This window comes from Leptonychotes weddellii, chromosome 15 (genome assembly GCF_054177405.1).
Source record: "Leptonychotes weddellii isolate Sample4059 chromosome 15, ASM5417740v2, whole genome shotgun sequence".
Taxonomy (NCBI): Eukaryota; Metazoa; Chordata; class Mammalia; order Carnivora; family Phocidae; genus Leptonychotes; species Leptonychotes weddellii.
In genome coordinates this window covers 12,971,106-12,995,654 of record NC_138383.1, presented here as the reverse complement: position 1 = coordinate 12,995,654, position 24,549 = coordinate 12,971,106, and the positions used below count along the sequence as shown (strand labels likewise).

The following is a 24,549-nucleotide window of genomic DNA, read 5'->3' as shown; positions in this document are numbered from 1 at the left end:
ACTGCCTTCTGGGTTCTTAATGGCTCCCAATAGATAGAGGGTGTGCCAAGGCCCATTTCAATGTAGGGTTTTTTCTCATTCACCTAGGTGTAGGAGTCATTCAGCTAGTTTCTGGATTCCCTTCTGAGGGAATTATTCCATATGTAGCTGTAGATTCAGTGCATCCATGGGAGGATGTGCATTCAGGAGCCTCTATATTGCCATCTTAAACTGGAACCTTCTCATTCTTGTTTTTATACTGGTAACAGCTCATATTTACTTATAAATGCTATTATTTTATGTTTTTAAACTAAGATACTGTATTATTCTGCAACTTTTTTCTGTTAATGTTGTTTTGGAAATCTTTGTTGATTACAGATCCAGCATTCATTTTTATTAAGGTCATAGAATAATACTCCATTTGTATGAATATATATATCACCATTTCCTCTATTGCAGGACATACAGATTGCAAAAGTGTAGTTATGAAAAGTAGAAACAATGTACAACCTGTAACATGTGCAGAAATTTCTCTAGAATCTTCGGCCACCTGGCTGGCTTAGGTATAGACCATGGGACTCTTCATCTCAGGGTTGTAGGTTGTGAGTTTGAGCCCCATGTAGGGAGTAGAGTTTACTTTAAAAAAAAAAAAAAAAAGTTTCCGTAGGCTCTACATCTAGTAGAACAGCTTTTTACTCCAAAAATCTTTTTTTTCTCTTGTTTCATCTTTCTCCCCTTAAACTTTCCCAAGTAATTGCTAGGTAAGCCTCACCTAGTAACCTACATGTTTCCCTTCTATCCACATACACATCATATCCCATTTTGAAAACTCACTGTAAGTTAAAATGTTATTTTCATTGGATCTTTAATGAAAAGAATACATTATGGACATAAGATGTCATAAAAACATCATTTAAAATCAGTTGTGCAAGTCAGTTTTTTTGTTTTTTTTTTTAAAGATTTTATTTGATAGAGACACCGCAAGAGAGGGAACACAAGCAGAGGCAGAGGGAGAAGCAGGCTTCCCGCAGAGCAGGGAGCCCGATGCGGGGCTCGATCCCAGGACTCTGGGATCATGACCTGAGCTGAAGGCAGACGCCTAATGACTGAGCCACCCAGGCGCCCCTGCAAGTCAGTTTTTCTTAATATCTTTTTTTTTTTAAGATTTATATATTTATTTTGGAGAACAAGCAAGCAAGCGAGGGGAGGGGCAGAGGGAGAGGGAGAGAGAGAATCTCAAGCAGACTCCCCACTGAGCATGGAGCACGACACCAGCCAATCTTAGGACCCTGAGATCCTGACCTGAGCCAAAACCAAGAGTCGGATGTCCAACTGACTGAACCACCCAGACGCCCCAATCTTTTTTCTTTTTTAATTTAGTATCTTGGTGCCCAACATGGGGCTCAAACTCATGACACTGAGATCAAGAGTTGCATGCTCCACTGACTGAGCCAGCCAGGCACCCCCTTAATATCTTATATTTGAAAGATTTGAATTAAGAGAGTGAGAAAAATAAAAGCTTAGGGAAATTTGAATTCTCTGAGAAGGTTTTAAAGATATCAAACTAATTTCCTTAACCTTAGAACTACTCACTTTTCTGAAAAAGGCATGGAGTCCACCTCTACACAGCTAGCAGATGCCCAAGTACAACTAAAAACAGTGGAACATAAAAACATTTATGAAGTGACTGGTTAGATCTCTTAGGCAGTGTGGAATTAGGGCCAACTTAACTACATAAGGAAAAATTGGGACTACTTAGAAAATGCTGAATTACGTTAACTTTTTCTTCTAAGCATGCTGCTTTATAAGGGTAAGATGTATACATACTTATATCCTACCTCCTCAGGACCTAGGTAGGTATAAAAGGATAGCAGACGTACAGCTTGGATAGTTTAACATTTTCTTTCTCCACCACCACTTCCTTCCACTTAATTCCACATGTTGCTCCATTTTCAATCCAAAGTTGAATATAGAACCTAAGTACTTTTTTGGGACTGTATACATTTGTGTATTGGTCTGACTAAACATACAAATAAATACAAATTAGTTACGGGCGCCTGGGTGGCTCAGTCGATTAAGTGTCTGCCTTCGGCTCAGGTCATGATCCCAGGGTCCTGGGATTGAGCCCCGCGTCTGACTCCCTGCTCCTCTGCCCCTCTCCCCACTTGGGCGTGTGCTCTCTCTCTCAAATAAAATTTAAAAAAAAAAAACAAATTAGTTATAGGAGAGAGTACGTTTAGCGCATTCACATTCTTTTTGGACTTGGTAAAAATCAACTATTTGATTTCCAGCTTAACATTTCTGGCTGTACAGGAACTAATGGTACATGTCCTATTGTAGGACTTTCCACGCGTAGAAGGCCGCCCTGCAGATCTCACTCGCTCTCTCCATCTCCACTTAACAAAAACACACAGTTCCATAAGGAGAGAAAAAGGCAGCGAAAGCCAAAAGAAACAGATATTCGGCAATTCCAAGCAAAGGTACATCCCATCTTTGACTATGATTGGGTAGCAGGCAATACCGTTTACCCTCAACCAAATACTACAGTGAACGTACTGTTGATTAAAGGCTTAAAATGCATTTAATATTCTTGAACTGAGTGGATGGTAGGAGATTATGTGACACAGCTTTTTGTCCCCCCCCCACCTTTATGGAACATAAAACTTATACTTGTGATACTCTAAGAAAACTAACCTTGTCAGATAGAACCCAGTACTCCAGTGGATTCAAAGAGAGTAGATCAGTGTGGGTTGATATTTTCAGAGAGTGTTTCAGAAAGGATGAGAATTGGAGGTGGATTAAAAGTGGTAAGACTAGTTGAGTTACAGGTAGGATTAAAGTGCCCAAGACAGGAATGAGAGGAAGTGGTTAAGATTCAACATGGAGAAATACGATTACCAAGGAAGGCTTTCTGCTGTGGAATAGGGATTTTGAAATGCAGCATAAATTTAGAACACGTACATTGTTTGCTATAGCATATTTTATGATTGTGAAAAACTGAAATTAATTCAGATGTCTTATAATAACATGTAACTTCTACTCAAGGGACTGTCAAAATAATTACAAAACCAGAGAACAAAAAAATGCATTTTTGGGGGGACATAAAATTTTATGTCCCAATTACATGTCTGTTAAATAATGTATATTTAGGATAGCGGGGGCCTGAAAGGAACTTAAAAAAAAAAAAAAAATGGAATGGCAGAATCTTAGGTTAAATTTTTTCCCTACATTTTCATTTTGTATGTTTTTAGTAACTGTAATGTCATATGGCTTTTTCTGCTCTAGGCAATAACTGAAGCATTTGAAAGGGAACTAAGAAGAAATAAAGTTCAAGAGAATATTGGATCTCTAGGAATAAATGAGGAGGAGGAAACAGTGGGTAAAAGTCTCTACTGTAATAAATGCAACTTGATCAGATCAGTGGAAAATACAGAGATGATCTTTTTTTTATTTAAAAAAAGAAACTTTTTTAAAGATTATTTGTCAGAGAGAGAGAGCGCAAGCACAAGCAGGGGAGAGTGGCAGAGGGAGAGGGAGAAGCAGACTCCCCACCAAGCAAGGAGCCCCATGTGGGACTCGATCCTGGGATCATGACCCAAGCTGAAGGCAGATGATTGGTGACAAAGGATACCAGCACTTTTCCTTCCTGTCCAAAACTTCCATCAGTTACGGGGTTTGTTCACCAGGGGTTTAAAAGATAGTTGAAGCTGACAGGTTAAAGGGGAATGAGGAGATCCCCCTTGTTCTGTGCCTGGGTGGAAGAATCCCAAAGCAGACATGTCCATTGCCTTTTCAAAAGGATGGTTACAGAAACTAAGTGAAAACAGGAAAAATGCTTGTGCTGGAATGTTCATGAACAAAACAGGATATAAAATACAGTATGGCTACAATAAACATTATTTAAGAACTTTTTTTTAATTTAATTTTATTTTTTAAAGATTTTATTTATTTATTTGAGAGAGAGAAAGAGAGAGAGAGCATGAGGGGGGAGGGTCAGAGGGAGAAGCAGACTCCCTGCTGACAGCAGGGAGCCCGATGCGGGACTCGATCCTGGGACTCCAGGCAGTCGCTTAACCAACTGAGCCACCCATGCGCCCTATTTAAGAACTTTTTTAATCTACATGGAAAAAGTTGTCAAAGAAGCTAGTACATCAAAACATTATTAGTGGTTGTGTTTAGGGTGTGGGACTATGGTGACTCTGAAACTCAAAAAAGATTCAGTGCTTTTTCAGATTCCAAGGGGTGCCAGAAGCCAAAAGATGCTTTTAACTTAGATAAACACTAAGCAGATTTTAGAAATTGGAAGTAAGGTGTTTGGTAGGGGATTAGTTAGCTATTTTTGTCAATGTGTAATATTTAAGATAATATATGAGAGCGTTATTGGACTTTTATTTCTGTTCTGTTTTATGTCTCCTTCTAAGGAAAAAATATACAGAGAAGCTGTTCATAAAGGAACTCCAAAACGCAGTCAGCCCTGGAAGACTTACTCTAGAAAAACCACAACTCCAAGTCCAAGAGGTGGCTTGCCAAAGCCAAATAAAGCAGTTCCAAGTAAGAACCACAAAATTGTACTTTATGGAAAACTGGCATCCTTTGAAAGTGTGTGCTACATTCCACGGACACAGCACTGAAAACTTAACATCCACCAGTTAGCTGGAGAAAGTTTCTCTTTTATCACTGCCATATGCTAGATTTCTATAAAGAGAGAGAAAACTCATAAATAAGGCATTTATTTAAAACTCTTAATACCTTCGGGAGGCCTATATATTGGTAGCGGCGGCACCGATGGGCAGTCCTGCCTGCTACTCCAGCTGTAGCCTCACCTGCTCACGCACACCGGTTGCCTTTTCTTTGTTTCTGGGAAGTTGATAGAACCCGCGGGATGCTCCAAAGCAAGCAGATGTCCCGTCCAGCTCCTGTTATATTGACAGTTGGTGCCAGTGAGTGTTAGAGTCCTGTTACAAGGAAAACAAGGTCATGTGAAATGCCCGGGTTCCATTTCAAACACTGCTGGCCTTCTAACGACATCCCATCAGACAGAGACTTTGCCTCTCAGTAGAGCCGAGAAGTGTTTGACCGCACGCACAGCGTCCACCTTGGTCCCTGAGTCAGCTGAGCAGTTAGGATGGACTTCTGCATCAGTCAGAACTGTTGAGCTTATTCTTATCCTTCCTGGTAGTTGGTGTACTAGGATCAGAACTGCATCACTTAGATAAGCTTTGCTCCACCAGGGAAGGTAGAATGAGAGTTCTTATTAAAAGCTATCAGCAAATCTCTCAGATTGAGGGATTTTATGGTGGTTTTGTTTTACCTTGCAGTGAAAGTAAATGAACACAGTCTCCTGCCCCTCATGCTGGAGCAGTTTCCATTTCTCTATGTTTCTGGCCAAACACTAAGCAAAATGTGGAAACAGCAAATTACACAGGTTGAACAGCTCAAAAAAGATGCATATAGAGAAAATCAATCAAAGAAGAAACTCCAGGATGAAGTAAGTTAACTGTCAATTACAAGCTTAGAAATATAAAGCAGAAAAGGGAAGAGCTTATCCTTCAGAATTTAGTGAATAGCATTATTAACCTCCTTCCTTTCTGTCCCTCTTAAAGATAGAAGAAGCCTTAAAAAGGCATGACCTCCTTACTGCACTTGTCAAGAAAGAATATGAACATAGCAAGAGACTGGTATGTTAAGAGCAAATTGAGTCTTATAATTATGAGTTTGTAAGTTATATTAATTATATTTATACAACTGGGTAATAGGCCCACAGACTTCTACCTTTAACACTTGTCTATGGAAGCATCTAAGGCTGTAACCAAAACTGATGAGGGGCAAAGGTGCTGAGTACTTCATATATAGTTTCATTTGGTCTTTATAGTAACATAATGGAGATGTTTTCTCTGAGATGCTAATTTATGCATGGTCCCAACTGTACTCAGCAAGGGGCAAGGTTGAGATTTTAATTCAGGTCTGTTTCTACCTCCACAGCAACTTCGAGGTACCAGGTGGTTGTAAGCTACTGCTTTTTGTCCTCTCTGATCTAAGGTCTTAAGTAGAGAACTGAGCTAGTTTACCACCCTCCCTCCCTTCTAATTTGGGTTGAGAATTGGACATAGCACAAGTTCTGTTGAGTATAATGGAGAGGACAGAGGTCAAAGACAGTATGTCGGAAGAAGGGATTTTAAAACTCTTGGTTGAGATAAGCAGTGAGAAGTATATTCCTAAACAATTTAAGAGAAAGAAGGGGAAGCCAGCTGAAAATCTACATGTGGTACTTTGGGGGAAAAGAAAACTAGTATCAGTCTGGACACCTTGTTGAGGGCATTATGTACATGACCTCATTTCATCCTCACTGCTTTGTAAGATAGTCTAATTTCCTTAGTTTTGACATAAATACTCTTGGTGTAACTCAAGCTTTGCTTGAAAGTCAGAATGCCTTTTTTCTACTCCTTTTAAGCATCTGGGTGTGGCTTGGGCAACCCCCTAGGGGACATGGGGAAAGGAGATCTTCAGTTCCACCAAGACCAGCTGCAGCAGTCGGGGCTCGTTGGGGCAGCCTTTCAGACTGGTGATGAACCTACCAAAGGCTGGAAGGCTTCTGGGGGCTGACAGTTTTTCAGAGTCTATGCCCAGGCCCTGGCCCTGCATGCCTGGCTTACTCCTTGAAGACCTCGTGATGGGGAGTGGAGCAGCTAAGAATGCCAGAGTCTGTCTTCCTCTTGTCCTTACTTCTTTTTCCCTTTCCCAGCAAGACTTCAAGGACCGCATTCATAGGCAGAAGTTGACACAGTCAAAGATAATAGAAAATCGGCAACAGATTGTCCGTGCCCGAAAATACTATGATGATTACAGAGTTCAGTTGCGTGCAAAAATGATGAGAATGAGGACCCGGGAAGAAATGGTAAATACAGGTTTTTGTTTTGTTTTTGGTTGTTTTTTTTTTTAAAGATTTATTTATTTATTTGAGAGAGCGAGAATGAGAGAGAGTACATGAGAGAGGGGAGGGTTAGAGGGAGAAGCAGGCTCCTTGCCGAGCAGGGAACCCGATGCGGGACTCGATCCCGGGACTCCAGGATCATGACCTGAGCCGAAGGCAGTCGCTTAACCAACTGAGCCACCCAGGCGCCCCTGTTTTTGGTTTTTTTTAAGATTGATTTATTTTAGAGAGGGTGAGGGAGTGAGCGGTGGGGAGGGGCAGAGGGAGAATCTCAAGCAGACTCCTCACTGAGCTCGGAGCCCGACATGGGGCTCCATCTCACGACCCTGAGATCATGACCTGAGCCGAAATCAGGAGTTGGATGCTCAACCAACAGCCATCCAGGTGCCCCGTAAGTGGAGCTTTTTATCCAACTCTGTCAAACGGGTGAATTTTATCTGTTAGCTTTCAGGACTACCTTCTTTGTGACTCCTGTCCCTATTTGAATCCAAAACCCAAATGCAAGTCCTAAAGTGCCGGCTCTGAGAGTTTCAACTTGTCCGTGCCTCATTTTATTACCTGTGTGGTACATCCTCCAGTGCCCTCATTCCCTCTGACCTCCTGCATGTGTTTTCCAGTACAATTGTTTCAGGGGGTTTGGGAGTGTGTTTAGAAGGGGCAGGGATTTAAAGTGTGACTAGATGACCTGGATTCCACATAAAAATGGGAAAGGAGTGTAGGACAGATGCGTTGTGAAGTATTTCTCCACGGTATTTGTTGTCTCATCCTAATCAAGCTGAAATGCTTAATATTTTGGGATTCCAAACTGGCAGTAAATTACATCTCTAGAGTAAAACATTAAGGTAATTACAGTTAACTGGGCTACTACTACCATGCTCGTTTCTAAAGGATACTAAGGCTGTGAGAGGTTAAGTAACTTGACTAATGAATGCATGGCTATAAGGAAAATGGGCATATCTAAATCCTTTGAAAAATTTGTTTTCCTCCGGCCCAGTTCGATGATAACCACCTCCCCCTCAGTTGTGCACATGTGTAAATGCGCCATTTGTTTCTTCTCTGGCTGGGGTTCTTCCCCTATATATGTGGCTGCTTGAGAACTGTTTTCTGAAAGCAGTAAAGAATTTTGGGGAGGGGCGCCTGGGTGGCTCAGTCGTTAAGCGTCTGCCTTCTGCTCAGGTCATGATCCCGGGGTCCTGGGATCGAGCCCCACATCGGGCTCCCTGTTCAGCGGGAAGCCTGCTTCTCCCTCTCCCACTCCCCCTGCTTGTGTTCCCTCTCTCGCTGTGCCTCTTTGTCAAATAAAAAATTAAAAAAAAAAAAACTGGGGGGACATAGGAAAGGATGCTGAACACCACTGGTCATTAAGGAAGTACAAATCAAAACCACAAGGGGAAACCACTCACTAAAATATAAAAAGACAGGTGTTGGCAAGGATATGGAGAACTTACAGCCCTCATGCAAGGTTGGCAAAATGGTGCAACCACTTTAGATCACAGTCTGGCAGTTCGTCAAAAGGTTAACATGGGGGCGCCTGGGTGGCTCAGTTGGTTAAGCGACTGCCTTCGGCTCAGGTCATGATCCTGGAGTCCCGGGATCGAGTCCCACATCGGGCTCCCTGCTCGGCAGGGAGCCTGCTTCTCCCTCTGACCCTCCCCCCTCTCATGTGCTCTCTGTCTCTCTCATTCTCTCTGTCTCAAATAAATAAAAAATCTTAAAAAAAAAAAAAAAAAAGGTTAACATGGCTTCCTACCCTGTGACTCCATAATTTCACTCCTAGGTATATAGCCACACAGCCTATGTACGATTACCTTTAGCAGCTTTATTTATAATATGCAAAAAGAGGAAAAAACCCAAAGGCCCATGGGCTGATGGATAAACAAAATGTGACATTCCCATATCGTAGTATTATGTGGCAGTAAAAAGGAATGAAGTATTGATATCTGCTACAACATAGATGAACCATGAAAAAGAAGCCAGATACAAAAGGCCACATATTGTGATTATATGAAATAATCCAGAATAGGCAAATTTATAGACATAGAAAGTATATTAGTGGTTGCAGGGGGTGGGGGAGTGGCTGCTACTGGGTATAGGGCTTCTTTCTGAAGTGATGGTTGCACAACTCTGAATATACAAAAATCTACTGAATTTCACCTCTTAAAAGGGTGAATTTTGTGGTATGTGGATTATATCTCAATAAAGCTGTTACTTAAAACTGTGAAATACAATCAGTACAAAATGTTTCTATTCCTCCATGAAAGTTCAGCATAACTTTATTTTTCTAACCAAACAGATTTTTAAGAAATTGTTTGAAGAAGGTTTACAAATTCAAAAGCAAAGATTACGAGACCTAAGAAACTATGCCAAAGAAAAGCGAGCCGAACAAAAGATACAGCACCAGAATGAACTGGACTCAATGGAGAACTACTATAAAGACCAGGTGAGCTCACTGTTGCTGGTTCACACTCTATAATGTGTTTAATCCCAGCCACCTTGTGTCAAAAAACAGATTAGATTACTCTGTTTAATAAAAAACCTCCACATATTAACTCAACCTGTCACTCTGCTGGTTAGACTGATTATTCTCGATAAGCTAGTACTTGACCACAGTACATAGATTCTCTATATTGCCCTATTTCTATTAAAATAAAGATTTTAAGTCTGTGAACATTATATATCAGAATTGTTAAATTTGGGCTACAGATAAACATTTGGTTTTTTTTCCTCTCTATACAGTTTTCATTGCTGGCAGAAACCATATCACAAGAACGCCAGGAACTCAAAGCCAGAGAGAAATCCCAGGCCCAGGTAATAATTAACAGGATAGAAATCATTGATTTACATTTTTAAGAACTAGAAAACAATTGTATTACATCTACGACCCAAAACATTTATCCTACGGTTAATCCTATAAATAGGATTTATCCTGTGTTAATTTTACCTGTTAAGTCTCTGTAAGAGCGACTGCTCAATTATGACAATGGCAGGAGCTTGAGGAGGGGGGATAAAAATTGACAGGGGCTCAGACCAGTGTTGTGACCAGTAGGATGACCCGCCTTATCTTTTAGACACTGTATAAGGTGAAGAGGGAGCTGAGATCAAAGATGGAGAAGGAAATTCAGCAACTGCAGCACATGATAACCCAGAATGACGACGACTCTTTCTTCCGGGAATTGGAAGCTGAGCGCTTCAGAGCTCGGCTTCATCTGGCTTCTTTTCAGTACAGTAAAAATCCCTTCCTCTGAGGCCCGATTTTATAAGTGGTTTCTGGAGGACTTGACTAGGACAGATCTAGAACTGAGCCAGTAAACAATCTAAACCAGGAGACTTGTTTCTAAATGCCTAATGCATTCCAGTACTTTTTATGACAATTTTTTAAATAAAAATCATTTTCTCGAAGTATACCACTTTGAATTTATGACTTCAAAGAGGGAATAAAGGCACACATAGTTGGTCATAGTTGCAGTAATTAACAAGCCTTGCTTGAGCAGCCAGCTCCTGAAGCCTATTGCTGTAGGTCAGTAAAAACAATAGAAGTCTCTAATTCAGAGAAGCGCTAGAAGTGTGGGCTTGTTATCAGAGGTGGGAGCTGGGGTTAAATCTTTAAGATACTGTGTAGATGTTTTGTCTGGTGGCTGGAAGATGAGAATTTGTGTATATGGCCTCTGTTAGTTGGCAGAGGAGAGCGTGAGAAGAGGCAAAGGGTGGAAGGTGTGGGCCTTAAGGAGCACTTGTGCTTGCACATGGAAAGGAGGCACATTGGACTTGGAGTAATAAGTACACCGACCCTCTTTCTGGTATGGAGGAGTAACGGGGGGGGGGGGGGGGAGGAACCAAAAACCCAGCAGGGTGTGGCACCTTCCATGGGAAGGGAGGCTTCAGTTTTAGTAAAGGCCAAGAGCAGTTGAGGATATGGGGACTTTGCTGATCAAAGCCAGAGAGTGGCACAGAGCACCAGGGACAAACTGAAGGGGAGAAGAGACGCTCCGGTTAGGGCATGTAGAGAGTAGCATGGAGCATATGAACATGTTTCATCTAGCATTTCAAGCCGTTCAGACTATATTACCCAGCTCATTTGATTGCTATGACCAATTTCTTCTTGTCTTAAAAAAACATTAAACTGCCTTTAAAACTTTGCCCTCCGGAGAAGGAGAGGGGGAGGCAAGCCATAAGAGACTCTTAAAGATAGAGAACAGGGCGCCTGGGTGGCTCAGTTGGTTAAGCGACTGCCTTCGGCTCAGGTCATGATCCCAGGGTTCTGGGATCGAGTCCCACATCGGGCTCCCGGCTCGGTGGGGAGCCTGCTTCTCCCTCTGACCTTCTCCTCTCTCATGCTGTTTCTCTCTCGCTTGCTCTCTAATAAATAAATAAATAAAATCTTTAAAAAAAAAAAGAGAACAAACTGAGGGTTGCTGGAGGGGAGGCAGGTGGGGGGATGGGCTAAATGGGTGGAGGGTATTAAGGAGGGCACTTGTATGATGAGCACTGGGTGTTATGTGTGAGGAATCACTAAATTTTACTGAAACCAGTATCACACTATATGTTAACTAGAATATAAAAATACGGAAGAAAATTTAAAAATAAAGCTTTGCCCTCTGAAGAACAAAGCTATAAGCATCATGCTGCCTGATTTCAAACTGTATGACAATAATCAAAACAGTATGGTATTGGCATAGAAACACAGATCAGTGGAACAGAATAGAGAGCCCAGAAATAAACCCACACACATGTGGTCAATTCACAACAAATGAGCCAAGAATATACAATAGGAAAAAGGACAGTCTCTTCAACAAATGGTGTTGGGAAAACAGGACATCCACATGTGAAAGATGACACTGAACCATTATCTTATACACAAAAATTAACTCCAAAGGATTAAAAACTTGAACATAAGACCTGGGACCATAAAGCTAGAAGAAAGCATAGGTGGTAAGTTCCTTGACATTGGTCTTAGTGATGATTTTTTGGATTTGATACCAAAAGTATAACGAGTGGGAGGGACTACATCAAACTAAAAAGCTTCTGCATAACAAAGGAAACCATCAACAAAATGAAAAGGTAACCTATCAAGTGGGGATAAAATATTAGCAAATGAGATACTATAAAGGGGTCAATATCCAAAATACATTAAGAATTCATATACCTTGGGACACCTGGGTGGCTCAGATGGTTAAGCGTCCAACTCTTGATTTTAGCTCAGGTCATAACTCAGGGTTGTGAGATCGAGCTCCGTGTCAGGCTCTGTGCTGGGCGTGGAGCCTGCTTAAGATTCTCTCCCTCCCTCCCTCCGCCCCTCTCCCCACCTCTCCCCATCTCAAAAAAAAAAAAAAAAAATTCCTACAACTCAATAGCAAAAAGAAACCTATCCAATTAAAAAAAGGGCAGAGGAACTGAATAGACATTTTTCCAAAGATGACACACAAAGGGCCAACAGGTACATGAAAAGGTGCTCAACATCACTAATCATCAGGGAAATGTGAATCAAAACCACCTCACACCTGTTAGAATGGCTATTATCAAAAAGAAGTGTTGGGAGGATGTGCATAAAAGGGAACCCCTTGTGCATTGTTTGTGGGAATGTAAGTTGGGGCAATCACAATGGAAAACAATATGGAGGTTCCTCAAAAAATTAAATGTAGATGGTGGACCTGGGTGGCTCAGTGAAGTGTCTGACTTGGTTTCAGCTCAAGTATGATCTCAGGGTCCTGGAATTGAGACCCATGTGGGGCTCTGTGCTCAGTGGGGAGTCTGCTTGAGGATTTCTCTCTCTTCCTCTGTCCCTCCCCTGCTTGCTCGCTAAAATAAGTCTTTAAAAAAAAAAAACTTTAAAAAAAATTTTTTTTAAAGAATTACTATTATGTCTCAGCAATTCCACTTCTGAGTATTTATCTGAATAAAATGAAAACACTAACTGGAAAAGATACTATGCACCCCCATGTTCATTGCAGCATTATTTACAATAGCCAAGATATGGAAACTTAAGTGTCCGTAAGAAAACATGGTGTTTATATACAATGCTGTATTATTCAGCCATTAAAAAAAAAGGGAAGTAAAAACAAACAAAAAAACCCCATAAGGGTGTTGTGCTAAGTGAAGTATGTCAGAGAAAGACAAATACCATTACCTCACATGTGGAATCTAAAAACAAAATGGAGCTCACAGATACAGAAAAAAGGTTTACAGTTGCCAGAGGTGAGGGGCTGGGGGAATGGGTGAAAGGGATCAAAAGGTACAAACTTCCAGTTATAAGTCACAGGGATGTAAGGTACAGCTTGGTGTCTGCAGTTCATACTGTATTGCATATTTGATAGAGTTGCTAATACAGTAGATCCTAAAAGTTCTCATCACAAGAAAAAAAGTTGTAACATATATATGGTGATGTATGTTACACTAGACCTTATTGTGGTGATCAATCTGCAGCATCTACACATACCAAATCATTAAGTTGTACAACTGAAACAATATGTCAGTTATACCTCAGTTTTTAAAAAGAACTTTTCCCTTCTGGTCTCGATGGTTCTCCACCTTCTTGTCATGCCATCACGTCCGGGAGGAGTGAGTGGTCTGAAAGGTTGAATCTGATGTGTGTCTCCATCTTCAGGCCCAGTTCCTGTGCTAAAAGTCAGAACACTGTGAACATCCGGGTGGGCAGGAGAAATATCTTAGAAGGGTCCCTCACCCACCCCATGGACTGCTACAGCTGCCTCTCCACTTTCTCCACTTACAAAACACTTCAAGGGAGAGAGAAGTGGGGTTTACAGCTCATAGACTAACTGTTAACCCAGATAAATCACAGCCCAAATATCCACGAAAGTATGCTGATCAGCAAGAGTTGAGCGTATCACCTTGGCAATGTAGCCAACTGTATAATGAACACAAACACAAGGAAGAAGCTATATCCCTGGCAACTAGTACAGAGCCTGACACACAGTAGGAGCACAGGTTATTTGTTGAATGAACAAGTCATAGGGCAAAGACCTGATAAAATGTAACTTTAAAATCTGGCTCGTCAGGGCACTGGCTCAGCCTGTAGAACACGTGACTTGATTTCCAGGTTGTGAATTTGAGCCCCACGTTGGGTACAGAGATTACTTTAAAAAATAAATAAAAATACTAAAAAAAAAAAAAGATTTAACCCTTGGGGTGCCTGGCAGGCTCAGAAGAGCATGAGACTCTCGATCTTGGAATTTTAAGTTCGAGCTCCATGTTGGGTGTAGAGATTACTTAAAAATAAAAAATCTTGGGGTGCCTGGGTGGCACAGTCAGTTAAGCACCCAACTCTTGGTTTCGGCTTAGGTTGTGATCTCAGGATCATGAGATCAAGCCCCACTGGGATCCACACTCAGTATGGAGTCTGCTCGGGATTCTTTATACCTCTCCCTCTGCCCCCTCCCCTCCATGCTCGCTCTAATAAATCTTTAAAAAAAATTTTTAAATCTTTAAAAAATTAAAACCTGGCTTGTCTGGTTTGCTAAGAGTGTTAATGTAGGAATGTAACCCTTTTTCCCATATAATTACCTCTATCCTGTTACAAGGCTCTTGGTTCTGTTGTATGTATCCTAACTGTAAGCATCTGGGATATACAAGACAAATAAATGCAGTGGGTACCAAGGTTAACCCTCATTATAACGAAGAGACAAACCTTCCAGGTCGCCGCACAGCAGAAAAACATATCAAATCAAACTTTTGGGTAATTCATAGAGTATAAAAACACTAAAATCCTTACTATACTAACACTACAAATTTTAGATGATAACCAGTGAACATGGCAATGCTTTAAACAAGCAAAAAATTTCAAAAAGGACGCCCCTTCTCTGGGCTTTACTATCCCCCTCCCACCTCCCTGCGCTTCCCCGACAGTCCTTTCTGTGCGGCCTGTGCCGCAGGGGACTGACACAGCCTGTGCTCTGAATGAAGAAACCTCGGAGCCACTCCTTTCTCGACCCGTATACTCAGCTGGACTTTCATCCACTATCCACTGTCATTCATCCCGGAGCCCGGAGCAGCCTCCGAAATCCATCCCCACACCGCCTCCCCCTCCCGAGCAGCCGCCGGCAGCCAGTCAAGCCAATCAATCTGCTCGCCCCGGGATGGGGTGGGGGGGGGCCTCCCTGAGGCAACAACTGAGGCAGGCACGTGAATCTTCGTAAACTTCTCACTTGGTGGCTCGCCGGCTGTCACTCTCCACAAAGCCAATCACGGAGTTTTATCAAAACAATTCATTATAAACTCAATATTCCTTAAAAACTGTGATGCTGTGACGGTGCAAACAGCATTCATTTTATTGCTCAGCTGGGCACGGGCACATACACGGTTAACTTTTAAAAACCATTTATACAGATGTTATTGATAAAGCTCATGTAACAACTGAGTGAAAATACAAAGAATATCAAAGCTAAAACACTCTGTAATAAATACAAATACAATGAAAATGATAAAACTTTGCTTTTAAAGTCAGTTTGAGGGAAAGAAGAATATTACATCAAGTGAACTAATTACATCTAGAAAGAAAACAACTCAGCATCTGGTACAATCATCACCCGAACCAAAGAACGTCCGGCCCCACACGGCGCCCACGGACCGCGCGCTGCCGCTTAAACACAGAAGCGCGGGGGGAGCCGCTCTAGCAAACTACAGACGACGAGAATCGTCTCTAACTCCCAACAATGCAACCAGTTCAACGCCCTGGAAGTTCAAAGCGGACTTAGTGTTGTAAAATAAAGCGAATTACATTGTACTTAAAAGGAAGGAATTTTGTGCTCTGAACCGTAAATGCTAACAATTGAAAAAAAGAAAAGTAAAAATAAAACCCCGTCAGGGCAACAAACTATGTGCAAAACAAAATGTACACAGCACTGTTTAAAAACTCTTTACACCAACAAATCAGACCCTCTGAAACAGAACTCACCTCTGTCCTGCGTATGAGCTCTACAAATAATCACTGTTCGTGATTAAGCATTCATGGTGGAGAGGCGGTGTATGGAAACGTGACATCACGTATCTGAAATAACACGACTGGAGGGAGGGATTAGAAAAAACCCAGCTAAGAGGGACATGTGGAAATAAATATTCACATTACACATGAGGTGCAAGTCCCAGATTCAATGACCCGGTGGGGGTTTTGTTTGCTTAGCACCTGTTTGGAAGTCATTAGGGAACATAATTTTGAAAATGAAATCTAATCATGTCTTTCTAAATCATGTTGGTGATACCACAGACTGTTAGGGTAGATTTCTTTTAAAGCTCTATTAAGTCATTATTATAAAGTTAAAAAGGCACTCAAAAGCAATGGTATTAGCCTGCTTTATTGTACATTATGATAGTCGCATTCATTACTGCATCCGTCAGTTAGGACATCTCTAAAGTGTTCATCATGTACTTACTTTTTGGAAGGTTGTACGAGTAGGCACGATTACACTGCACTAGTGCTTTAATATAATATAAAAGAGACGGACCTGCAACCAATATGGTACTAGGGTGAAAGCAGAAAGCTGATAATCAAATAGTTCAGAAACCTTTTCTGCACGTTTCAAGATGTTCTTAGGTACTACTAAGAATGCAGCAGGAAAACACAAAGTGTCTGGGAAGGAGAAGGTCAGCAGAAGCACATTTACCACTGCACGGTATGACTATGACTAGCTTGCATGTAGCAGTCCAATTTGGCTGAATGAAATAAATTCAAATACTCAGAAACTACACAAGTAGTTCTCAACTTTTTTAAACAGCAAAATTTCCACTTCTTTTATATCCCCTCCCCCAACCTCCCACCCCATGGAAGCTTACTTGGAATTCCAAAACACACAAGAGAGAAATTGGGAGCTGCTCTGGTAAAGGGGGTGGGGGTGGGGGGGGTAGTTAGAGGCTCCTGCTCAAATACCAGCTAGGCCTTTCCTCTCCCTTTCTGTCCCTCCTCTCTTAGACCATTACTTCTGAGGCACCTCTGAGGAACCCCTTGGCTCATGAACACAGACTGAAAACCAATCCATCAAACGGAAGAACACAAAGGACCTACCTATTCACTTGATAATTAAGCTGCAAAATTTCAACAGAGCTATCATCAAAATTTGCCCCTCTTGATTCACATCGGTGTAAGAAAAAAAAAAAAAAATATATATATATATAGTGCAGATTTCTGACAGCTGAATTTAAAAATCCATCCATGATTTCAGAGTTTTTCAATCCCTAACTCCGGAATTTTGGTTGCCTTCTGGATTATGCAACATGCCACACACCTTGAAAGCTAAATCTGGATATTTCAAAATCAGATGCTGATCAACACCAAGGGAACTGGGATTCCCTTACCTCCAAAATGAATTCTTCAGTTATAAAGTAATTTGTACCAGAGATTTAGAATCACTATTTCTTCAGTAATCCTACCCCCTGTCCTACCCCACCCCACCTTCATTTTATTAGGTAAAAACAGGATTTTCTAAGCTGCCTGAATAAAATTTTTCCTTTGTTATAACTTTAGCTCATGAGCAGCTAAACAAAGATTCTGGGTAGTTTACTTGATAGAAAGTTAAACCGTAATTAAAATATAAATTAGGTGCACTTGTCATAGGAGACTTTGGTTTACAGAAATAGTATTATATATATTAAAGATAAGCTGACCCAGCAAAAGAATGAAAATCCCATCCCAACCACACGATCTGAGGAGCTATAAAAATGCAGTATGTTTCCATTTAAGATGAGAAGTAAATCCAAAATACCTGATCATATTGATTCAAGATAAAAAATTAGGATTTTTTTTTAAATGTCTCTTAAAAACAAGGAGCCCCTGAATGCATCTGACTGTATCAATAAGCTACTAAGTTTAGACTAAATGGTTGCATTAGGAATCTGACAACCAAAATCATGTGGCTGTATTCCAGGAAGTTCGTACTTGAAAAATATACAAAAGACTCACTTAGTCTAGGTTGAAACATATAATGCTTTTAAAATACAATGTTTTGCTAGAGAAAAATGTAATTAAATGTGTAAATGGCTTAATTTTTTAAAAGATAATGATTCCTTTAGCCAATTGTTTACAAAGGTAGAATAATTCAAAATAATTTTATTTCTTTTTTTTTTTTTTTTTTTTTTTTTACAAAGAGCAAGTACAGGAGCTGTTCAAGATCATGTATTCAATCAAAATGAAATGTGATGTGTACCGACTGCTGAAGGTGTCTTGATGTTTGAGAGACTTGAAATCTGTGGAGCGATTTGAATAGATTACCTTTTATAAAAATAGTAGTAGTCTTTAAGTGTAGAATACTGCCTAACTCTGGAAATGTAGGAAAAGTCAGCATTCTTTAGGTTCAAGATATTAATTTTAAATAGCAGCTGAGTATGGCCTCATGGCAAAGCATAAAGACCTCTTTTTTTTCCTTGAAAAGGAATTTCAAAATTGTCCTTTCCCCTCACAGTGTCCTAGAAAAATTTTTAAGGGGGGGGTGGGCATTTTCCTGTATTTCCGCATTCCGCGAAACTTTGCTGAAAGGAGGCTGGCGGTCGGGGTATAAATAGAGTCCTGGGGAAATCCTTGAAGTCTGTCATTCCACAGCAAACCCACATGTTTCTTCAATGGCTGTTAGCAGCTTTTCATATAACTTTTCATAGCTTTCATAGGGCGGAATGTCTATTCGATTGAAGCTGTAAATAAGCAAATCAGATGGACAGAGTTCACAGAGAATAAGCAAACTGGCCTAGCCTAGCAAGTGTAATATTATACTAATTCAGGCACATCACTTTTCATGACACACATAAAATTAGAAGTTGTTATTTCTCTAAAGCAAAGACGTGCCACTTTCAGGCTTTCCTACCAATTTCTGAATAATCTTAAATCACTTAAAAGTGGCTTATTCCTTTTAGAGGTCCTTTTAGTAATAAGAACAGCAAACGAAACATCAAATTGGTTTAAAACTAACACCTATGGACATGGAATGAAGGGGGGAAGCTCCAAAAAGAACTCACCAAGTGTGGGCTTTGGGCAGGTTGTTGGTGCAGGCATCAATCTGGTGAATGGTGAAGAGTCGTGGGCCTGCAGCACCTGCCGAAGAAGTCAATGTGGGTCATGTCACTGTATTAGTCTCCGAAATCTTAGAAAAAAACTGGTACATAAACCACGGGGCCTAAAGATGGGGATCCTGGTGACTCCACTACCAGCTGCCAAGGGCAGGAGGAAAAGAATCTGGATTTTGAAAACTGGAATTGACCTTGGGTAACACTGGATTCCTTAATATGCTAGCGTTTCAATTTGAGAAAAAGTCCAGGATTAGAAATCCTTTGCCAAGTTCTATCTTCTATAAAAAAATTGATGTGCCAAAAGCACGAGAAGAAAAGTAAATGGACAAATCCAAGGTCAAATACATACACACACATTCAAAAAGATAACCACCTAAATGCAAATTCAGCTTTCACGCCTCAAGCTTGGCCGACAGCAAAAGATTAGCAGTCCACGGCACAAAGACCCTCCATCAAAGTGTCCGTAGAAGTACAGCGTCACTTTACACATCTGGGTAGTCCGCTAGTGAGTTCTCCAAATGCGGAACGTAAGCACAGCTCAAGGGCCGCGCTCCCCGCGACGCCTGCCACGGGCGCTGCGGACAAGGCGCCGGATCCTGTGCTAGTCGCTAGTCGGGCTGTGCGCGCCTCAGCCACGGCTTCAGAGGGAAGGAAGCAGCGGCCACCCGGGAGGCCCCACAGTCCCTGGCGATATTACCAACTCACCCCCAAAGTCAACAGCTATGCCGCAGAACAAAACAAATGGTCTGACACCATGCAGCAAGGAAAGCACTCGGGCCACACAAACGGCTTCCACAAACGCACGCTGCCTCTCTCCGTTGAAAGAATAAAACGGTAGAGGGAGGAGGCATCCCAAGTGGGTGTGCGTTTTGCCAGGTCGAGGTGTGAAGGTGGAAGCAGACAGGCTTTCCTTGAGGGAACGTGCAGCCCAGGCTAAAAGCGAGGTGACCAGAAAAGGCAGAGCGTCGTGACCAACAGCCTGGAGCGTGCGGCCCTCATTACAAGCACAGGGGACCCCGGCGGACAGGGCTCTTGGGAGGGGCACAAAGGAAGGACATGAAGGTATCAAGATGAGAGACTCAGAGATACGAAACAGAATGAAGCCCACGGTTTGTAAACTGTATTAACCAAATGTTGATGCCCTGCCCCCCAGGCCTCTGAGGCCGTCTGGGTTCTACCTTGTAGAGCTTTGAAGCCCTGCAGCGGCACTCTAGATGATCCTGTCACAAACTGAAGTAACCGCGCTCTTCGCTCTTCATCAAAAAACTCCACAGCCTTCCAGAACCACTTGACGACATTGCTATCTGGTGTGCAGTGTTTTAACCGGGTGTTTACCTTCCAGTCATTAACATCTATCTTTCCGAGTCCACAAATAATGAGCTGTTAAAATATTGCACAAATAATGAGCCAATGGAAATCCAAGTTAGGCCCCAAATCCCTCAAACAGAACTTTAGATTTGTAGTGTTGGCTCTCATATGACGGTTCTTAATCAAAGGTACACATCGGAATCATCTAGAAAGCTTTTTCAAAACAGACACATCATCAGGTCCCATGTTCAGAGATCCTGATTCTGTGAGTCTAGGGTGATAGGAGGGATCTGAATTTCAAAGGCTCCATGGACTTACATACTGCAGGCTCCCTACCCAGGGTCTGAGAACCACCACTGTGGTGAACATGACAGGATGAAAGTCCCATATATTCACAGAATTCTAAATTTCTGTTTAATGGACAGAAAATTACTCAGAGTAAATACAGTTCGTATGTGCCTTCCTTAATACCCGCATCATACTGAGTTTCAACACTTACTAGCTTTGGGATGTGGGCAATTCGGTCCACTCCCTTGGCCAGCAGTTTCCCCTGCTGTAATACTGGAGTAACGCCTACCTCACTCCATCCTGTGCAAGAAACAGGTACTGAACAAGTGAGAACAATCTGTTTGATCTTTAAGTTATAGCAAAGTACGAAATACAGGACAGAGAGCTCTGCTGGACATCCTTCTGCATGGGCAGCACACACGAGCCGCATCAAAATCACTGTGATACCACAGATACGTCTCCTGAGCCTCCAAGACTAACTCATCTCAGGCAAGTGTCGATAACCGTGAATTATAACCATGTGTAGTGTAAAGCATGATGTAACTTGCAAATCCCACATTTTATAATTAGTTCTATTAATCCCATATAACACTAAAAGAAATTATGCCTTTTTTAATAAAAAGTTTAATTTCATTACCAATAGAAACTATGTAAAATAAACCCTAACCCTACTGAATAAAATCTCCACCAAAGCTTCGACAGGGTTCTGGAAAGAGTACTAAATCATAGCCACACTAAACAGGGAGGTGGTTATCCAAATAGGATTACAGAAGTATTACTAACACAAAAGATATCTCCTCTTTTCTTCAGAGGAGTGGTAATTATACGGCCAAATTCCTCACTCGTTTTATGAACAGATGAAAATGCACTGCATTTCAGCGTTATTGCCATTCCTGCTGTGTTTTCTGCCTCCTCCTGACCGCTTCCCCTGGCCATTTCACTACTGAATAGTTCAAGCACAAAAGGAATGGGGGATGGTACTGAGTCAAACCAAGCTGTTTGGATTCACTAACAGGTCTGTTAACAGATTTAGTTAGAAACGCACTGAAGGGGCATCTGGCTGGCTCAGCTGGAAGAGCATGTGACTCTCGATCATGGGGTTGTGAGTTCAAGTCCCATGCTGGGTGTAGAGATTACTTAAATAATTTTTTTTTAAAGATTTTATTTATTCATTTGAGAGAGAGAGTGAGCACAAGCAGGGGAGTGGAAGGGACAGAGGGAGAGGGAGAAGCAGACTCCCTGCTGAGCAGGGAGCCCGCTGCAGGACTCCATCCCAGGACCCCAAGATCATGACCTGAGCAGAAGGCAGACACTTAACCAGCTGAGCCACGCAGGTGCCCCAATAAATATTTTTTTAAAAAAGAAAGGACACTGACGTTAATGAATAAAATCGTGTTTTACATTTATTTGTAGATTTCAAATATTTATGCTATTCCTAGACACTAATTAAATTTGGGGCCTCCAGGAGAATAAATTAAATTTGGGGCCTCTATAAAACCTCATTGTTTTTCAAAGTAGCTCAGTGGAAATTCAGATGTATTTGTTTAAAGGTCTTAATTATAAAACCAGACTAATGGTGCTTTAACGACCAGCTTTTAAAAGAAAACAACCACCAAAAAAATGGTTGGTTGCTACTGCTACTGTTAGTAATAAATATTTCCAAAGAGAGGAAATATATTTACAGTTTATCCTAAGTGTTCCATTTTATTTTTTTTTTTTAATTTTACTTATTTGACGGAGAGAGAGAGACAGCGAGAGAGGGAACACAAGCAGGGGGAGTGGGAGAGGGAGAAGCAGGCCTCCCACCGAGCAGGGAGCCCGATGCGGGGCTCGATCCCAGGACCCTGGGATCATGACCTGAGCCGAAGGCAGACGCCTAACGACTGAGCCACCCAAGCGCCCCTATCCTAAGTGTTTTAATTATTTCTCTATGATCTTGTCCATTAAATGCTTTCTTGCAAAGCTTAGTGTAAATCCAACTGAACCTAGGCTTTTAATTCAAATAAATTTCAATATGGTGGAGACTAAGTAATGAAACTTAATTAAATCAATAACCACTTTGTTATATGCAAACAATGAATCATGGAACACTACATCAAAAACTAATGATGTAATGTATGGTGACTAACATAAACATAATAAAATAAAATAAATAAAAAATAAAAGGGGAAGGTCAAAATCATATTCTGTTGGGTAGCGGGGCAATAAAAATAATGAAGGCTTTTAAAAAAAATAACCACTTAATTAGGGAATAGAAAACAACATGTACACATAAGACATGAAAACAAGAAAGGATAGTATTGAAAAATAAGAGTGTTCACAATATAAAAGAGATGGCTTACTTGTAGAAATTCCAAAGCATGAAAGGCTTTTCCAAAGCAGGAAAGTCTTTTCCTGTGAATAGGAATTCTCATAGCATTGCACCATAAAACTTCAAAAGCACCAGCAATATGACTTTCCTCTAAAACAGAAAATTCCCAACCTTTCCTCGTGACACTAAATGATGTCAGGACATTAATAACACCGACCTCTAGCTCCTTCTCATCAAATGTCTTCAGCAGATGCTGTGGAATTACTTCATTAAATCCTTTCTGCAGAGCCAGGAATTGCGCCTCAATGCCTCGTAAAAATCTCCAGTTCACATAGAGCCTGTAAACATTGGGCAGGGGTTTCACATGATCAAATATATTCAGATTTGGTAACTATTATGAATCTCTACTTTAGCAACATTACACTTTATAAGCACCTAGCATTAAGAATTTAGTCTACAGTCTGGGATGCCTGGGTGGCTCAGTGGGTTAAGGGTCTGACCCTGGTTTCAGCTCAGGTCATGACCTCATGGTTATGAGATTAAGCCCCACCTCGGGCTCCGCACTGAGCACAGAGTTTGCTTGGGATTCTTTCCTCTTCCTGTCCCTCCTCCTCTGCCCATCTCCAACCACCCCTATGCTCTCTCTCTCAAATAAATAAATAAAATCCTAAAAAAAATTAGGCCACAGTCTAAAGAACCTCAGATTCCTGAGGGTGCTGGACCCTGAGCTGTGAGGTGGTTCACTGTAAATTAAAAAGTGGTGACCTTCCACTAACAAAAGCAGCATGAATAAAGCAACTCTGCAAATCAGAGAAATTCCTAGTAAACTGGAAGGCAGCTAGAGATTAGATGGACCGGTCTGAAGTTAAAATCTGGAGAAAACTTCTTTCTGAACTTCTAGCATGCATGCCACCAATCAGAAAAAAGAGCCTGACATTCAACCAAACTATTTTTCTGGTTTCACTTCAAAGTATAATCTGAACGTGTTGGGTGTTTCGTTTATATTTTGGAGGTGGTATGTAGGGAAGGAGGAGGTAAAGAGTCTCTTCATATCCAGAATGAGAACAGTAAAAGCCAATAGTAAACACTTTTTGATTAAATACTCATTGTTCCCTGGAGGCTTTAAAAAGAACCTGGAAGATGTAATGTTACCAACAAAAAGTACACCAAACTACATCTAACGTGGAGCTTTATTTATATTTTTGACTTGGACTTATAACTGAATTGCCTTTTAAAAAAATCTATCTACCTGGGAAAACTTCTCCACTTCAAAAATCTCAGAACTGTTCACCTTCCAAATATGTCAACACTTCCTCTTCCAAACGCGGGGAAACCAATCTCTACTCTAAGAAGTTACTTAACATTAGATCCTTTGCCAGACCTCATTTTTGTTTGCTTAAGAGGACAGCAAAACTGCACATCTTTACAAAAGTTTTTCTCTGTAACTTTTTTCTTTTTAAAGATTTTATTTATTTATTTGAGAAAGGACAGAGCCAGAGAGAGAGAGCAAGCACAAGCAGGAGGAGCAGCAGAGGGAGAGGGAGAAGCAGGCTCCCTGAGAAGGGAGCCTGACGTGGGGCTTGATCCCAGGACCCTGGGATCATGACCTGAGCTGAAGGCAGCTGATCAGGCACCCCTCTGTAACTTTTTTCTGTCAAAACTGTGTCTGGTGAACCATGAGAGACGATGGACTCTGAAAAACAAACAGGGTTCTAGAGGGGAGGGGGGT

The 24,549-nt window shown here is 41.3% G+C and overlaps 4 protein-coding genes across 7 annotated transcripts in view; 3 read left to right on the top strand and 1 right to left on the bottom strand.

Annotated features, from left to right (window-relative positions):
* Positions 1–10,312, top strand: part of CEP95 (centrosomal protein 95) — a 37,779-nt gene extending 27,467 nt beyond the window's left edge. For all 4 annotated transcript variants that reach the window (XM_081804698.1, XM_081804697.1, XM_081804696.1 and 1 more), the window contains 9 exons: positions 2,320–2,459; positions 3,265–3,354; positions 4,401–4,530; positions 5,298–5,467; positions 5,583–5,657; positions 6,722–6,874; positions 9,204–9,350; positions 9,647–9,718; positions 9,979–10,312. In XM_081804698.1, coding sequence (XP_081660824.1) covers positions 2,320–2,459; positions 3,265–3,354; positions 4,401–4,530; positions 5,298–5,467; positions 5,583–5,657; positions 6,722–6,874; positions 9,204–9,350; positions 9,647–9,718; positions 9,979–10,155 — 1,154 coding nt within the window. In that variant the 3' untranslated portion in view covers positions 10,156–10,312. The remainder of the gene's footprint in view (positions 1–2,319; positions 2,460–3,264; positions 3,355–4,400; positions 4,531–5,297; positions 5,468–5,582; positions 5,658–6,721; positions 6,875–9,203; positions 9,351–9,646; positions 9,719–9,978) is intronic.
* Positions 1–13,529, top strand: part of LOC102738999 (testis-expressed protein 2) — a 254,143-nt gene extending 240,614 nt beyond the window's left edge. The window contains exons 6-7 of the mRNA XM_006737637.3: positions 13,094–13,102; positions 13,512–13,529. Of these exons, the coding sequence (XP_006737700.3) occupies positions 13,094–13,102; positions 13,512–13,529 (27 nt within the window). The remainder of the gene's footprint in view (positions 1–13,093; positions 13,103–13,511) is intronic.
* Positions 1–24,549, top strand: part of MILR1 (mast cell immunoglobulin like receptor 1) — a 124,858-nt gene that overhangs the window by 80,646 nt on the left and 19,663 nt on the right. The gene's annotated exons all lie outside the window — the stretch shown is intronic.
* The window catches only part of SMURF2 (SMAD specific E3 ubiquitin protein ligase 2), a 113,673-nt gene continuing 104,292 nt past the window's right edge, over positions 15,169–24,549 (bottom strand). Inside the window, exons 16-19 of the mRNA XM_031032761.2 lie at positions 23,038–23,158; positions 20,092–20,293; positions 18,863–18,938; positions 15,169–18,541 (exon numbers count right to left, since the gene is read on the bottom strand). Of these exons, the coding sequence (XP_030888621.2) occupies positions 18,442–18,541; positions 18,863–18,938; positions 20,092–20,293; positions 23,038–23,158 (499 nt within the window). The 3' untranslated portion in view covers positions 15,169–18,441. The remainder of the gene's footprint in view (positions 18,542–18,862; positions 18,939–20,091; positions 20,294–23,037; positions 23,159–24,549) is intronic.